Below are 18,066 nucleotides of genomic sequence, written 5' to 3'. Positions count from 1 at the left end.
ACTGATACGTTATCTTTTCTAAAGTCAATTTCATTTGTTTGGCTGAATGTGAAATTTTATTTAATAGCATATAAAATTAGTATGAAAATTTAGCATTTTTCTGTTACAATAAAACAGATATAATTTCCACTTTTACTTAGGATGGTAAGTTAACATTACAAGACCTAACATTAAAACTCATTTAAAGGATGGCTTGAAAAATACATGTACAAATAAATCTGCATTCTCAAAATAATTTTAATCATAAATATAGCATAGATAAACATATAGAAAAACATAGAGGGAATAAGCTTACTTCATTATCTCCAGCAATGTAGAATGATAGGGTCTGGCTACCAAGATTAAAATCAACCCAAAATTCCTCAAGTTTTTCATCTGCTGGTATTTGCAACTAATAAAAGAAACATACAAAACTAGTATAAGCTATGCTTTGAAAAATGAAAGTGGAAAGTTATGATCAGATTATATTAATGGCCATTTTTTTAGTTTAATATCTTCCTTGGTTTTAATTTATGAGTCTAGAATCTAACTATATCCTAGAGAATTAATGTTCTACTGTAACTAGAACAACAGAAAAGTATAACATTTAGATGAATTTAGAAACAAAGGGAAAGTGATTTTAATAGTTAAAACAAAAATTAGATTAAAAATAAATCTTTTAAATGCTAATAGAGGTTAGAAATATTAATGTGAATACATTTGAATGGTAAGTCAATAAAAGGGCTGTCTGAAGAACCTGAAGATTTGGAGTTCAGCCTTCAATATTTCAGTTTATATTTGTCCATAGCTGCATTATTTCATATCATTATCCTGGTGTCACTAACATTTACAGAATACTAGACCGTATGTATTATATGCTAATTAACTACAAGTATCTTTAATGATTTTTTTATCTGTAATCTATAATTTGCTTAACTCACATCAAAATTTATCCAATAACTAAAAGAGCATTAAATCAAAAACTTACCTCATGTTTATCAAGAAATGCAGACAAACAAGGAAATGTGAAGACCCTGAAATCCAAAATAGTTTAAGAAAAATATTAATAAGCCTTCAAAGTATAATCTTATTCTGGTGACAGAAATTATGCCTAAAGTTTTAGGAAAATTCAGCATTGGTTATAATTTTTAATAAAACCATGTTTTCCTTGATAAGTTTTTTCTTTTTTTTTTTGGTCAGTCGTAGGGCCTGAACTCAGAGCCTGGGTGCTGTCCCTCAGCTCTTCAGCTCAAGGCAACCACTCTACCACTTGAGCCATAGCACCACTTCCGGCTTTTTCTGCTTATGTGGTGCTGAGGAATTGAATCCAGGGCCTCATGCATGCAAGGCAAGCACTCTACCACTGAGCCGCCTTCCCAGCCCCCGCTTGATAACTCTTTAATTATTATTTTTGAAAGGGAAGGGTTGCCTAGGCTAGCATCAAAGTAGAGATCCTCCTGCCTCAGCTGTCCAATAGCTGTTATTAGAGGCTCAAACTACCAATGTCAACAACTATGTTTTTTTAAATTTTATTTTATTGTAAAGATGCTGAACAGGGGGGTTATAGTTACATGAGTAAGGTAATGAGTACATTTCTTGTCTAACATTGTTACTCCCGCCTTTGTTTTTCTCCTATTATCCCTTCTCTCCCCTACTCCTCTACTCTACTCCCCCCCACCACCCAGAAGTTGTAAAGTTCATTTCCAACATACTGTCTTGTGGGTCTCATTGTTGAAATGGGTCATCCTGTGGTCCTGGTTTCAGCATTTTGTTATTTCCCTTCCCCTCCCCAGATTAGATAAATGTATATACAAGATGCAAGGTACCAAAATCAAATAGGGTGACAATGGGGGATATACCATAGAGGGAAGAACATACAAAAAAAAACAAAAAAAATCACATAGTACATTAAAAACAACAATGACAAAGAAAAACCTCTTGTGTCCATATCTTGGGGTTCATTTACCCAAATGATCACAAACAAGGCCATACTAAAGCTATCAGCACAATTATGTAAATCACAGCATTATTACCATAGCTAAGATATGGAACAAACCCAGATGTCCCTCAGTAGATGAATGGATCAAGAAATGGAAAGACTTGGGGAAAAAATCATATTAAGTGAAGTAAGGCTGACCCAAAGAAATATAGGTCCCATGTTTTCCCTTATTTGCAATAATTAGTATATGTCTAGGACAATCTTATCAGATGAGCAGAAAGGCTCAAGAACTGTATTCATATGACCATATAAGATGATGCTAGCGGGGCGCCTGTGGCTCATGTCTGTAATTCTAGCCACTCAGGAGGCTGAGATCTGAGGATCGCAGTTCAAAGCCAGCCTGGGCAGGAAAGCCCATGAGACTCATCTCCAATAAACCACTCGAAAACTAGAAGTGGTGCTGTGGCTCAAGCAGTAGAGTGCTCGCTTTGAGCTGAAGAGCACTGGGACAGCGCCCAAGCCCAGAGTTCAAGCCCCACAACCAACAAAAAAAAAAAAAAAAGCTAAATGAAACAACTATGTTTTTTAAAACAAGTATTCAATGAAAATTTAGGAAAAGAAAAGCATATTACTTTGAAGATAATGCTGAACTCAACTTTGCCTAAGTAATTATATCAAGCTTTTAGTATCCTATCAACTATAGACAGAATCCTAATTTCAGGTATATATTATTAATACAGTGGAAATTCCAATAGGACTTGCACAGAAAAAAGGAGAAGTAAATAGTTTTGCTAAACAAAAATGGGAACATTCCCAGTATGTTTTCTTGATCAGATACTATTTTAAACACTTTAGTATATCATTTCCTTTCATCATTACAAAAATATCTAAGGTAAGTATTATTATATTCTAATATTATAATCAAGTAAACTGATGTAAGGTTAAATAGTTTGCTCATAAATGGGAAGATGGGAATTTGTGATTCAAATCAAGACAAAAGTAAACCAAATGTAAATTCATTCATCCATAACAATAAAATACAAGGCATTAGTTACATCATTTTTTTACCTTCTTTTTACCAGTCCTGGGCCTTGAACTCAGGGCCTGGGTGCTGTCCCTGAGGTTCTTTTGTTCAAGGCTAGAACTCTACCACTTCAGTCATAGCTCCTCTTCTGACTTTTTTGGTAATTTATTGAAGCTAAGACTCTCCTGGACTTTCCTGCCCAGGCTGGCTTTGCACTGCAGTCCTCAGATCTCAGCCTCCTGAGTAGCTAGGATTAAAGGCATAAGCCACCAGGTGCACAGCAGTTGTTATTGTTGTTTTACATTCTTAAAAAAACTCAAGAACTGGGAAGGTGGCTCAGTGGTAGAGCGCTTGCCTTGCATGCATAAGGCCCTGGGTTCAATTCCTCAGCACCACATAAGCAGAAAAAAAAAAGCCGGAAGTGGTGCTGTGGCTCAAGTGGTAGAGTACTAGCTTTGAGCTGAAGAGCTGAGCTTATATATTCTTCCTCAAACACTAAATTATAACTCATATATCACTCTTAAACATGGTAAACCAAAATGAACATTAAAGCTAATAGTGTGAATTAAATAAAATGCTGGGCTGGGAAGGTGGCTCAGTGGTAGAGTGCTTGCCTTGCATGCACAAGGCCCTGGGTTTGATTCCTCAGCACCACATAAGCAGAAAAAAAAAAAAGCCAGAATTAGCACCATGGCTCAAGTCACGGAGTACTAGCCTTGAGCTGAAGAGCTGAGAGAGCCCAGGCCCAGAGTTTAGGCCCCACAACCGACCAAAAAAATAAATAAAACAAATAAAATGCATCTTTTCCTCTAAAACGTGAAAGTCAAAACTCCATCAGAGGATTACACTTGATACAGAATATAGTAACTTATTAATTTAGGTGAAATATTGTTTTTAAGTAATATCAAAGATCATTCTATACTCTAGCATATTAGAATAAATAAAATTCTCTATGTTCGTCAATAAATGATTATGTATTGTTAAATTTACCTTCTTTTATCTCCAAGCATGCCATTTACAAGATTGAGAAATAGCCTGCAATCCTAATTTTAAAAAGAGAAAGCTTTAAAAATTCATAATTAAGCAAACATTTATTAATTTTTGTAATTTTTATACTACTTACTGTTTCAAATTCACAGTCTTTAATTCCTTTAAATGCATTAGCAATAAAATCTATTGAAAACCACTGATATGCCAATTCTTGTCTTTGTTTTTCTGTAGTCATTCTACATAAAGCTTCCACAATGCCTACCTGTAAGTCATAATCTATAAAAACAATTGTTACTGTGCAAGTTGAAATTGTGAAAATTGTATAAAAATACACTTTATATTTTACAAGTTATTAGAACAAGAAATGAATATAAATTCTTCATTTTTACTAACAGAAAAGCATGCAATTTTTAAAAATTAAAGAAATGCTTTAATTCCCAAGGACACTAGCACTATATTACTAGAGTTATAATCTTTGAAAATGCTTTATGCAGCAATACCTAAATAATAAAATCTCTTTTCCATTAGCATAGCATGATGTTTACAGTTACCCCCAGAATATTTTAAGCAAGGCTTTATTTTATATATAGATTAATACGTCAAAATTTGCTCATAGAAAACTTAGGAAAGAAAATTTATGTTTTTTAGTAAGTATCTTGTTTTTAAAAGTCTATCAGTTGGTTTTTTTTTGGTCGGTCATGGGGCTTGAACTCTGGGCCTGGGCTCTGTCCCTGCGCTCTTCAGCTCAAGGCAAGCACTCTACCACTTGAGCCACAGCGCCACTTCCAAAAAGTCTATCAGTTTTAAGAACATTAAATTTCCTAATTTCATAAAACATAATTTGAGTTTTTTCTTACAAATTTTTCCAATATCTTGGAAAATTAACTTATTATACTATTACCATTACACAAATTTTTGAATTCCAATTATAATAAAAATTATTTTGTCCCAAAGATACTTCTTTTCATTATTTTACTAAAGTAATTTAAAGCTTGCTTCATTATACATAAACAACTTATAATTCTCCTAACATTATAATGTTAATAATTTATCAAAGAATATACCACTCATAAACTTTAAATAACTTCAAATCTTAAAATTATATACTTACCTCCAGCATCTATAATTCTTTCTCCCATACTACTCCTGTGAATTAAAATAACAGATTATATGCAGGACTAGCATCCTTTAAATAGAAAGTCCATGTATTTTGGGGAAGGGTTTTTTTAAACTTTACAGTATGCTAGTATATCTAACTTTTGGAGAAAATACACTCATAATATATCAATTTATAAAGCTTAACAGTTTTGATGATTTAATTCCAACTTAGTTTCTATGTTGCTTTCTAAAACATTCTTTAAATTCTTGACTTAAACAACTAATAAAAGTAATATCTGGCAAATTATTACATGAGAGTTGACATTTCTTGAGTAGCAAGTATTTTCCTGGTATCTCGTGGCATTTTGTCAAGCATAGCATTTATTTTTTTAAATGTCTAGAAAACAAAAGATAATGAGTTAAGTTTATTTTCATTGAAATGTTAAGTATTTAAAATAGAATCATAAACTTAAAAGTTCACTTTTTTCTTAATCACTGTATTTTATGCACAGAATGGAGTAGTGTGAAAGAAAAGACATCAAATATAAAATAGCTAATACAAAAAGACATAAACCATGGATAATTAAAAGTAAAACATGCAAGCCAGGTGCCGGTGGCTCACACCAAGCTACTCAGGAGGCTGAGATCTGAGGGATCATGGTTCAAAGCCAACCTGTGAAGAAAGTCCATGAGACTCATCTCCAATGAACCACCAGAAAACCAGAAGTGGAGCTGTGGCTCAAGTGGTAGAGTACTATCCTTGAGCTGAAGAGCTGAGGAACAGTGCCCAGGCCCAGAGTTCAAGCCCCATACCAACAAAAAAACAAAAAAGAAGAATATGACTCCTGTCCTTAAGACATTTATATTCTTTGCAAAATGATAACTTTATAATTATTCTAAGAGCTAAGAAATCTAAAAACTGCTACATTTAAATTTTTGTTTATGTGGTTATACATATATAAATATATGTACAAGAAGTAAGTTCTTTTGGCATATTAATACTTTAGACTTCTTTGTATCTGGACAATATAATTTATTTTCACATGAGTCATATGCATACAAAATCCATGTGGCTATGAATTTTTAACCATTTTTATTAGTAGATATTAGTTGTATAAGGGGGTTTCATAGGATCTTTCTACATATTCATACATATATTCACCCCTCTACCACTCTTTGCCATGAATTTTTGTTACCTCTTTTTAAAAAACTGAATTGTCCAGTTGCAAAACAAACACATTCTTGATCAGATTTTTAAATATTTAGAAATTATATTGTCAAGCACTGAATTCTCAGACAACAGCAATAAAATTACAAGAAAGTTTAGCCCAAAGTAATTTTTTAATTTAGCCCAAAGAACTGCTATCACATTTTCTTTACCTTCTCATCTCTGAGTTTAAAAAGACAGTCAAATAAGCTTACCTCTTGCTGAATAGAAATATTCACTCTTGTGTTGGTAGCCAAGGCACAAATTCGAGTCAAAAAATTTTCCACTACTTGCTTTTTACCTGAATAAAAGTTCAATTATTGATGTTAATTTTAAATCTTTTTGTCAGGAAGTCTTTTCTTATAGAAAACATTTATGAAAACTGGGCTAATTGATGTTTAATCATGTATCCAAAGTCCCTTATAATGACCATCAACATATCTTGCTCTCATGCAGTTCTAAGTGATAATGCGCTATCTTCAAGTTAGCCCATTTTCAAAAGATGAGACTTTATCAATATAAAATGTATTCAGAGGATAATGTCACATGCCATTTCATAATGCAAATTTTAGAAATAATGTAAAACAATAGAAACATTTCAAGTGAAAATGTACAAATTTCCCAAGTGACTATGTTGAAAGAAAAACTGTACTCAGATGAAAATATACACTGATTTACTTTAAAAAGTCAGATTGATAACTGAATTGTTGATGTTTTTAGGACCTTTTTCTCTCCTAAAATCTTAAGCACTTTTACTAGATTGCTATGTCAACTGAAAAAAAAAATAACCAAAAATTGAGAAAGTAGCATTAAGTATAATTTGAGTTATGTTTGTTTAACCTTTTTGGTCTACAGTATATAATTTATAGCTTTATTCATGAATAGTTCACCACCTCAATTCCCAATCCTGGAAAAAATCTTCCTCAACCAACACAGATCTGATTGCTTTGCAGAAGACATTTGCTAGGCAAATATGAAAGGTGAATTACAATATGCTCTGTATTCTCAATTTACCACTGAAAATTTTGTTCCATTAGATCAAGTATTGACAAAATGAAATATGAATTAAATCCAACTCACTGCCTATTTTTATATGTTTGTATTAATCATCAGCTGATGCTACATGGGAAAACATTTGAATGCATTGTGTTTTATTAATGAATAGTGACAAAGGTAAGCTTCATTCATCCTCTTGAACATAACTATTGTCAGTTATATAAATTCAGAAATAGAAGCTGAACATCCTACTTTCTCTACCACTCAGGAATCTAGTGGCTTGTCAATAACAATTTCTTTGTGACTCTTTCATACTTAGGGCCAATAATTAAATTTTTCTGAACAAGATCTGTCTACAATCATTACAGTAATTAGCTTTCCAAAACTGTCTTTAACACCTAGGGTAATTATCTGCAGAGTTGAGAATGTTGCTTACTGAGTTAAGTCCCAAATTATAAGACAAAATATTGTATATTTACTGAATTTGCATTGCAATAGCCATTTTAATGATTAGTGTTACTAAATAGCAAGTAATAATTCTATAGTACTTCATACACTTCCTAGACTGTCAAAAGTTAAAACAAGCAGCAGATTTCAGTTCCCACACAACTTCCTAAGAAACTATATTTCCCAAGCTCCAATTTCAAGTCCAGAGGTACTTTTTGATCTTGATGTTAGTGCAAAGAAAGTTTTCATATCTTGGATTTCACATAGACTTCGACATTCTAAAGAACAAATATTTTTAAAACAACATAACTGAATTCAATAAATGGCTTTGAATGAATGAGGGTGCTCAATTAAAATCTTGTTCATAAACTCATATGAGTACTGGACATTGTATGAAGAGACTGTGTTCATAAACTCATATGATTACTAGGCATTATCTGTATGAAGAGACGGTGTTCATAAACTCATAGGAGTACTGGGCACTATCTATATGAAGAGATGTTTTCTAATTTGACACGCATAAATTTCATGAACATTAATAAATGAATATTTGTCATGAACTTTAAAAACAGGAAACTCTAGCTTTAAACTTTGATTAAATACAATGTTATCTCTTCATAAAAAAACATCTTCTACATGAGTAGATCCACAAATGAAAATTTATGTATATATATTCTTTTTTTATTTTTTTAGGGGGGTCCAGTCATGGGGCCTGAACTCTGGGTCTGGGCGCTGTCCCTCAGCTCTTCAGCTCAAGGCTAGCACTCTATCACTTGAGCCACAGTGCCACTTCTGGCTTTTTTTCTTTTTGCTTATGTGGTGCTGAGGAATCGAACCCAAGGCCTCAGGCATACAAGGCAAGTGCTCTATCACTGAGCCACCTTCCCAGCCCCTGTATATATATTCTTATCTGCATCAATAAAACATTTTAGAAATTTGTTGTTGTTAACTACCCACATAATATGTGCATTTATCTTAGCCAACAAAATTAATTTTAGTGTCTTGACCTTTGCAGAAAATGTTGATTGAATTTGCTAATCAGATCCTAATATTAGGACAATAATATGGGAATTACAAAACTGTACTAAAACAGCAAATTTTTGTTTCAACAGAAAGAAAACATTTATTTTACCTTCATCACTGATGTCATAGATGGCCTGAAAAATGAATAATATTTAATTAATAAGATATTTATATTATAAGCCATCACAAATAGTATTAAACTGATATAGTATTTTAATTCATAATGTAATTATTTAACTTGTACTTATTAATGAGCTATTTAACACTAAACAATTTAAATATATTAGAGAATCTGGATAGATTAATCCATCAAGTCACTAACCCATCTGTTAGTGATTCCTAGGGCCAAGGAATAGAAATGCACAAGGTTTCTGAAATAAACATAAAATATCATCAGTTCCTCAATGTGATATTTACCATCAAAAGCTCAAAGAAGTCTTCTGTCAAATTTAAAACATCTTCATCTTTTGAATTTCCTCGACTCAAAATAATCTCTTCAGATTTTTCAAACCAGGTAACCATGTAAAAAATAAATGTACATTTTATTTGCTGTGAATTCCATTTTAATAATTAAAATATGAACTGTATTTATGTAAATAGCAAGCCCAGGAAGAAACACTAAAAATAAAAATCCTAGCATTTTATCAGAAGATAACATTTTTCATTTTCAGTTTTAGGAGACAGGGACTCATCTCCCAATCCTCCTGCCTCAGCCTCCTATACTGAGATTACAGGTATGAACAACCATGTTGGGTTTAAAATTCTTCCTCCCCCTGTTTCCTTCTTCTTCTCCTTCTCCCTCTCTCTCCCCCTTTCCCTCTCTTGTCTCTATCTCTGTCTCTCTGTCTCTCTCTCCCCTGTTAACTATTTTAGTTCCAGTTAGAAGATCCTTCTTTCTATCTTTAAATTCTTAGTGCAGATACATTATAATGGTAAAACTAAATTATCATGAAATTTTATTGTTAAACAATAATGATATCAGAAGTTATAGTATTATTTTACCTTAATAAATCATTTAGATTTTTGAGTATATATTATGGTCCCAGGTAGTGTTTTAGATTTTGATCATTTTGAGTGAAAAATTAAAAAAAACAATATCCATTATTTACAGTAAATGATATAAAAACAAATTAAAAAACAAACTAAATAGTGATTAAGGCAAGCTTAAATTCATATGATTACCAATGAGTTTGTATATGAGGTTTCCTGGTGATCTGTATATCTTGTTAGCTATACAAGTTATGAATGTATTTCTTCTCTAATTTCCATATAAAGTTCTTAGATTATTTCTCAACAGTGCAGATCACTTGTTATTTTAATAAAAATGTACTTTTATTATATTTCCCTCACACAAATATCATTTATATTCTGTACTTATCTTTTGAACTAGTCCTTGTTTTATCATGGTTACAAGCCCAGCTTGTCCCAATATACTGATATTTTTGCTACATCTTCCAACTGACACCAAAATGGTTGAAACATTTTCGACATCCTTTTTATTAAGTTCCTAAAATAAAAATATGCATTTAAGCTTTTGAAAACAGAAAAATACTACAAAACAGACAATGCAGCAGCATTACATATATTTCTTTTTTCCTTTGTCGGTCATGGGTCCTGAATGCTGAGCTTGGGCATTGTCCCGAAGCTCTTTTGCTCAAGGCTGGTGCTCTAGCCCTTAAGTTTCAGTGCTACTTCAGTTTTCTGTTGGTTAATTGGATAAAAGAGTCTCATGGACTTTCTTGCCCAGGCAGGGCTTTAAACCTGGGTCCTTAGATCTCAGTCTCCTGAGTAGCTATGATGACAGACTTAGTCATCGGTCTCACCACATGTATTCTAATCGTGAAAGGCAGCAATTATCATCATTTCTATGTTGGAAAGGATCGAGTGCCACTCTGAAGGAATCTGCCCCAAATCGCCCAGCTAATCAATGACAGTGAGGACAACATCTGAGATCTACATAAATTAAAGAAAGTTGAGCATATCAGCCCCCTTTCATTCTAAATACTTGTATTTAGCTAACAAATCCAGTGAATTATTATTCAGTCTTTATGATACTGGGGAGTCTTGTAAGTAATCACCTTTTTTCAAGCATGAAAATGCTTCAGGTTTGCTAATCAAATCCAAAAACTTGCTTTTTAAAGTACTGTCACATCAAGAATATACTGATATAGGGAGAGTAACAGAGGAAGTAAGATTGGATATATTGTAAACATGTGGAAATTTTGATAATGTAATCATCCCTGTGCAACTATCATAAACTAAATAAAAGGATCAAGAGGCTAGGAAGGTGGCCTAGTTGTAGAGTGCTTGCCTTGCATGCATGAGGCCCTGGGTTCAATTCCTCAGCACCATATTAAGCAGAAAAAGCCAGAAGTGGCACTGTGGCTCAAATGATAGAGCATTAGCCTTGAGCTTAAGAGCTCAGGGACAGCGCCCAAGCCCAGAGTTCAGGCCCCACAACCGCCAAAAAAAAAAAAGGATCAAGTTGTTTTGAATCAAAACAGTATATAATTTTCCCCAGTTTATATAATACTTTACAGTGTTAGCCCTTTGTAAATAAAAATGTATTTTCTTTAGAAAAGAATTCACTGTGTTTAGATTTCTCAAAAATAAGCAATTTCTGAAGCATGTTTAATTATAAGCAAGCTCATCCAGCCCTTCTAGTCCATTTTTTTTCTGGTAGAATACTTCTTACTTTTTCCTAGGAAATAAAATCCTACATAATAATTTTAAGAACTGTTTAGCAAAAATGAGTTCTTACCCTGCATATAAGGTCATCCAACTTGTGGAAAAACTGTTTAGTGCACTTAATCTTCACATCTTCACAAACATCAATTTGTAAAAGCGTTTTCAAAGATTTGAAATTGTTTTTTCTCAAAGCATCATCAATGTATTTTTCCAACTGCTACAAAAGCATAGTTAATAGCACATATATTGAATCAAAACCAGAATTGCAGCCATATATGCAGATAGACAAATACAGCTTTTAAAAGTTATACCAACTAATAGCTAAACCTTATTCTTACATATATTTATAAGCTTTACAAAATTTACTGTTCCTGATATTAAAGTAATAATTTTCAGACTACAGTCTGATCACTACACAGACTTGATGGTAAATTGTATTCACAAAGAAAAGATACATTAAAACTTACTCTTTACTTAATAAAATATCGTACAATTTTAAAATGTTCTATCAAAATTCAGGAATAAAACTTTAAACCATGCATAGATCTTTTCCATGTAAAAAGGTATATATAACAAATTAGTACCTTAAGTACTTTATATTCTTAATATGACTTCTGAAAACTTGTCTATTGAATAGATGAAAGGGTATTGTTATTTAAATTATGATCCTCTGGATGACTTCATAAAACATAAGCTTTTTCATTGTTAGAAATAAAGAAATGAATACTTATAAACACAAAGTAATTTTAGCAATTAAAATACTTGTTTTGGATCTAGGATTACATACTTGAAGATCTGGTCTGATTGGCATTTTGACTTCATTTAAAAACAGCAGGAGACAAGAAACATCTATAAAAGAAAAAAATATGTGTCTTAAAATCAGTTCTACTCAGTTTTTTGGTTTTTGTTTTTTTTGGGGGGGTCCAGTCATGGGGCCTGACCTCTGGGCCTGAGCGCTGTCCCCTCAGCTCTTCAGCTCAAAGCTAGTGCTCTACCACTTGAGCCACAGTGCCACTTCCGGCTTTTTTCTTTTTGCTTATGTGCTGCTGAGGAATCGAACCCAGGGCCTCAGGCATGCAAGGCTCTACCACTGAGCCACCTTCCCAGCCCCTACTCAGTTTTAAAAGCTTCACATACTACAAATAAACACTGCTTTTTATTACCAAATGGGATAAATACTATCTCTTTAAATTCTTCACTGGATATTTTTTATGCCTTTTAATCAAATTAGATAGCTAGTCAAATATATTTCTAGTTGAAAACAGAGATCATTTACTCAAGCCTCAACTTTTACAGATTTTGAAATTTATGTCAAAAAGCCTTGCCAATTGGTCACAAAGTTCACTAGTGAAAGAATATAAACTTAAGACTTCCCTCAACAATGATACCTGCCTGCTACAATGTGTTTCAGTTTGGTGAACAAGACCAAAGTAACATTTGAGTTAATTTCTGAATAAAATTTTTACTATTAATAAAATACTGAAGGAGAGAAGAATATACAAATACATTAACAAAGAACTGGATCAGTCAGAAAACAGAAATATTAAAATGAGGTAAGGACAACCTAAAGACATTTTGCATGTGCAGCAGAATATTCAGGAAGAATAAGCCTCAAGTTTCTGGGCTGACTGCCCAAAATCAAGCTGAGAACAAACTTTTCCCCTTTGACAAGGGAAAATGTGTACATATTTTAAAACCTATAGGCTATATGTGGCCTGGTGGTTGAGCAATTGCTTAGACCCACAGCACAAGCAGATGGTAATTATGAGAAGAGACACTTTAATTCATTTATTGCTATGTACATAAAGATTACAAAACAGGACTAAGAATTTTGGCAGAGAACTGGGAATTGGATTGAGGGATAGAAAAAGCCCAGAAAATTTCAAAAGGAACCAAATAGTTTTAAAAGTGAGAATAGTCAATAATTATTTAGAACTGATATATAGGTTTAATAGCAAATTAAGACATGGATAAAGTGAAAATGGATGAAACACCGTATCAGAAGAAATATTCAGCATGAAGCAAAAAGATACAAAATATATAGGTATCAAGGGGGGTACAAGAACATAAAAATATATATATATTATTAAGCCTTCTGTATGTGTGACTGAATCCCAAGAAAGGAGATACAGAATAGGGCAGAAGCAATATCTTAAGAGATTATGACTGAATTTCCTTGACTCAACAAAATCCATAAACCTAAAGATTCAAAAAGCTCTACAAATCCCTGCAAAAGAGAAGAGGGGGGAGGGAGGAAAAAGAAAAGAAAACCAAGTCCAGGCACACCATGCAAAATTGCTGAAATTTAAAAAAACCTAGAGTATAAAAATGAGAGATTACTTTTAAACAGCATCAGTAAGACTGACAGGTGACCAACTGAAAACAATGAAAACCATAAAATTGGAATGACATTTTCTTTGAAGTGTTTATCAAAAAATCTGTGCACATTAGAACCCTATGGCCTGCAAAAAATATTTTTCAAAATTAGAGAAAAATATATTTTGAGAGAAAAAGATAAGACAAATGTTCAATGTTTAGAATATGTCACCAATAGCCTCTAAATAAAATAAATGCCTTGCCAGAAGGAAAATGGTCCTCTATGGAAGACTGTGTAGGAAGGGATAGAGTAGTTGGCACCAGAGGCTCATGTCTGTAGTCCTGGCTATTCAGGGACTGAGAAACCAGCCTGGGCAGGAAGGTCCATGAGGGTCTTATCTCCAATAAAGTGCCCCAAAAGCCAAAGTGGAGCTGTGGCTAAACTGGTAGAGTGCTAGCGTTGAGCAAAAATGCTCAGGGACAGCATGTAGACCCTGAGTTCAAGTCCCAAGACTGGCATGTGTACACACACACACACACACACACACACACACACACACAGAGTAACAAAAGCCTACATATATGTTAGTACACAAAATAATATTTTATAATGTTAACAATGTATTGCAATAGACTTGCAATACAGGGGAATAGCATATGAGACGTGGTGGCGGTAAAGTATGTTAAAGCATTCCAAGTTTGATGGCTGTCTATCAGACAATAATAAGGGGAAAGCCAGGCGCCGGTGGCTCAAGCCTGTAATCCTAGCTACTCAGGAGGATGAGATCTGAGGATCATGGTTCAAAGCCAGCCAGGGAAGGAAAGTCCATGAGACTCTTACTCCAATAAACCACTAGAAAACTGGAAGTGGTGCTGTGGCTCAAGCAGAAGCGTGCTCATCTTGAGCTGAAGAGCTGAGGGACAGCACCCAAGCCCAGAGGTTCAAGCCCCACAACCAACAACAACAAAAAAGGGTGGGGGGAAATGTACCATTTCTGAGGTAATCAGTAAATGAGTAGTTAAAAACTGTGCAACTACTAAATGCAAGGTAATACGTTTATTAAGTCCTTAAGACTAGGAGAACAAGTTCCCAACCCAGAACAAAGAAAGCACAAAGCAAGGTGGCAGACTGGAAGTTAAACATCAGTTACTATATGGAACTACCATATACTAAATATTGTAGAAAGTTAATGTCACTTTAAAATGGGCATAGTGGCTATTTGGAATTAAAGAAACTTTTAAAAATGTACAAAGTCACTCTTTCATTCTATTTCTTTTTTTTTGGGGGGGGGGTCAGTCGTTGGGCCTTAGCTCTTCCGCTCAAGGCTAGCACTCTACCACTTGAGCAACAGCGCCACTTTCAGCTTTTTTTTTCTGCTTATGTGGTACTGAGGAATCGATCCCAGGGCCTCATGCATGCAAGACAAGCGCTCTACCACTGAGCCACCTTCCCAGCCCTATCATTGAATTTCCCATGTTAAAGATGCTCTTTATCTTTCCCCAAAGGAAAAATCTATCCCAAAAGGAAAATAACATTCTTGTCTTCAAGGACTGAAAGGTGAAGGTAAGAAAACTATGTAAACAAGCCTTGTTAAGCCAATCATTATCTACCTACTCTCTTCTTTAACCGTTAGCTACTTAGGTCCACGCCCTCTCTTCATTATGGAATTTCACAGTTTTCTAGTCTTAGTCCAATCTCAGTATGATTCTAATTGTTTCTTTGAGCTTATGTTTTCTTATGAGGGCTCCTGAGTCAGCTAAAATTTACATTAAATACTTCTGTATGTTTTTTCTCATGTCAATCTGTCTTGTCAATTTAATTCTCAGGCCTACCCAGGGGGGAAAACACCACACACACACACACACCACACACACACACACACACACACACACACAGGCCTACCCAGGGGGGAAAACACCACACACACACACACACACACACACAATATCCAGAACATACAAATAACTCAAAATATTAAATAAGAATAATCCCATTCATAAATAGGCAATCAAACTGGACAGTTCTCATAAGAAGAAATAAATGACTAATATGTGAAGAAACATTCAATATCCTACAACATGAAATACAAATCAAAATGATACTAAGATTCCATCTCACTCCAGTCAGAATGGCAGCCAAGAGAAACAACAAACAAATGTAAAATCACTATGGAAACCAGTAGTTTCCTCAAAAGACTAAAAATATATCTGAAGGAGAGTATGGAAAAGGGGAATGTGAAAGAGAAAAAAAGATATAGTGCAAATATATACACACACACACACACACACACACACACACACACACATATATATATATATATACAAACAGCATAACAATCCCAAAGAAAGCTGTTGAGCAGTGAGGGGATGGGTGTGGGGAGAGAAACTGTCAAGGGGGATACCGGTGGGCGCAGTGAGATAATGAGGATAAGGAGGCTCAGGGCAGGGAGATAGATAGATGAGTTGCATGAAACCTGTTGACATTGTGTTGAAAAGAGGAAGAGGGCAGGGAGTGTGATTACAAAAAAATCAGGTTGTCTGATAGTTTCAACAATTAAAAAGTACACACTTTCTATTTCCATCTATGAATCCACATACTATCAAAAATAACACCTTGAAGAGATTTACCTTCAATACGAAAGTACTAAGTAAAAGGCCAGAAAAACATATCCCACATAAACATTAACCAAAAGAAAACTGGCAAATATATATTAATATTAGATTTACCACAAAAGCCAATGTGATATAGCTAAAAATGATGGAACCAATTGGAGAATCCAGATATATATGACAAGTGACATACAACAAAGGTATAACACAAAGTAGTAATAAAACTTTACTATCACACATCAACTACCTCATATCACATTCCTATGTCATAACTAGGTGGATTAAAAATTCAAATGTGAAAGGTAAATCAGTCTTCCAGAAAATAATGTACTAGAATAACATTATGATCTCACAATAAGTATTTATTAAACATATAATAAAAAAGCACCTACCATAAAGAAAATAAGTTAGATAATTAGAACTTTTGTCCAATCCAGAAAGTAAATGATACTTGCACATTTTATAGCTTAGAAGTACTATCTTAGACTAGATAGATAATTCTTACTAGACAATCAACTTTTTAAAAGACCCACTTTAAAAAAACAATCTTGGGGTTGGGAATGGGCAAGGGAGTTTACTTGGCTTGTATATTTGTGACTAAAATATAATAGACGGTACATGGTATAATCAGCATTTCTAACTATAAGCTATGCAGTGGTCTCTTGTGGCTTTAAATTTTATTTCCTTAATAACTAATGATAGTAAGTAGCTTTCCATGTGATCTCCTATTATCGTATCCAATTTCCAGCCAATCTTTTGTGAACGTTAAGTAAAATTGGAAGAGTTCTTTATAAATCCACTAGGAGGGAGGAGGGGCTGGCCACCTTTGGTGACCTGGGAGGCACAAACTCATCCTTGGGGCCTAGGCACGCAGCACCCACCCAAGACAAAGGCAGCAGGTGGGAGGGTTTAGAAGGGCATACAGAGGAGTGACAAGGGAAGAGGGAGGAGCTAGGAAAAGAGAGGGCCTAGAGTAGGGTCTAGGGGAAGGGAGGGGACTAGGGTGCTATGAAAGAAATGGGCCTAGAGGATGGGCAGGAACTAGGGGAGAGGGTGGAGCTAGGAGAGGAAAGAGCCTAGGGAAGAGGGAGGGGCTAGGAAAGAGGAAGGCCTTGAGGAAGGCTATAGGGAAAGGGCGTATGTAAACTGGGCGGGGCCACAGGGAGAGGGCGGAGCAATAGAAAATAGACTGGAGAGTGAGCCGGGATAAGGGGAGAGGGCGGGGCCATGGGAAAAGGGGATGGTTTATGGAGTGGGCGTGGCTTTGGGAAGAGGGCGGGGCCATATGAAAGGACGGTTTGTGGCGAGTGGGCGTGGCTATGGGAGGGCAGGGCCATGGTGAAAGGATGAGCTGTGGAGTGGGCGTGGGTATGAGCAGAGGGCGGGGCCACAGTAGAGAGACAGGCTATGGAGAGGGGGCGTGGCTACAGGAGGGGGCGGGGCTTGGGTGGGGGTCACTAAGGGTCAAGGGGAAGGGAGGGGCAGTCACCTTCCACAGCAACCGTTGGTCCTGGGGCCTCGACCCTCACCCGGCCAGCTGGCTCTGCCTTGCCTACGTGGGGCCGCGCCTGTGCTCACAAGCTCACCGACTGTGTGGCCCACTCCGCCCGCCGCGGCCTCCACCCTCAGCCCTCTGAGGGGACCAGCGCCCCCTGCGTGGACCCCAGGCCCCGCCGCCAGCCGCCACTCCCCGTGGTCACGCCGCCTCCCTGCTCTGGCTTCTGAGAGCCCCCGGCAGCCCTCCCTCCG

At 35.3% G+C, this 18,066-nt stretch overlaps 1 protein-coding gene across 1 annotated transcript in view; it reads right to left on the bottom strand.

Moving 5' to 3' along the window:
• Sycp2 (synaptonemal complex protein 2) overlaps positions 1–12,202 on the bottom strand; it is a 52,696-nt gene extending 40,494 nt beyond the window's left edge. Inside the window, exons 1-12 of the mRNA XM_013024285.1 lie at positions 12,179–12,202; positions 11,465–11,608; positions 10,082–10,210; positions 9,121–9,225; positions 8,813–8,837; positions 6,453–6,538; positions 5,342–5,427; positions 5,044–5,078; positions 4,066–4,208; positions 3,933–3,985; positions 968–1,013; positions 296–391 (exon numbers count right to left, since the gene is read on the bottom strand). Of these exons, the coding sequence (XP_012879739.1) occupies positions 296–391; positions 968–1,013; positions 3,933–3,985; positions 4,066–4,208; positions 5,044–5,078; positions 5,342–5,427; positions 6,453–6,538; positions 8,813–8,837; positions 9,121–9,225; positions 10,082–10,210; positions 11,465–11,608; positions 12,179–12,202 (972 nt within the window). The remainder of the gene's footprint in view (positions 1–295; positions 392–967; positions 1,014–3,932; positions 3,986–4,065; positions 4,209–5,043; positions 5,079–5,341; positions 5,428–6,452; positions 6,539–8,812; positions 8,838–9,120; positions 9,226–10,081; positions 10,211–11,464; positions 11,609–12,178) is intronic.
• Between the last annotated feature and the right edge of the window lie 5,864 nt (positions 12,203–18,066).

This window comes from Dipodomys ordii, unplaced genomic scaffold (genome assembly GCF_000151885.1).
Source record: "Dipodomys ordii isolate 6190 unplaced genomic scaffold, Dord_2.0 Scaffold75, whole genome shotgun sequence".
Classification (NCBI taxonomy): Eukaryota; Metazoa; Chordata; class Mammalia; order Rodentia; family Heteromyidae; genus Dipodomys; species Dipodomys ordii.
The sequence above is the reverse complement of the archived record's forward strand: the minus strand, read 5'-3'. Positions and strand labels throughout refer to the sequence as shown.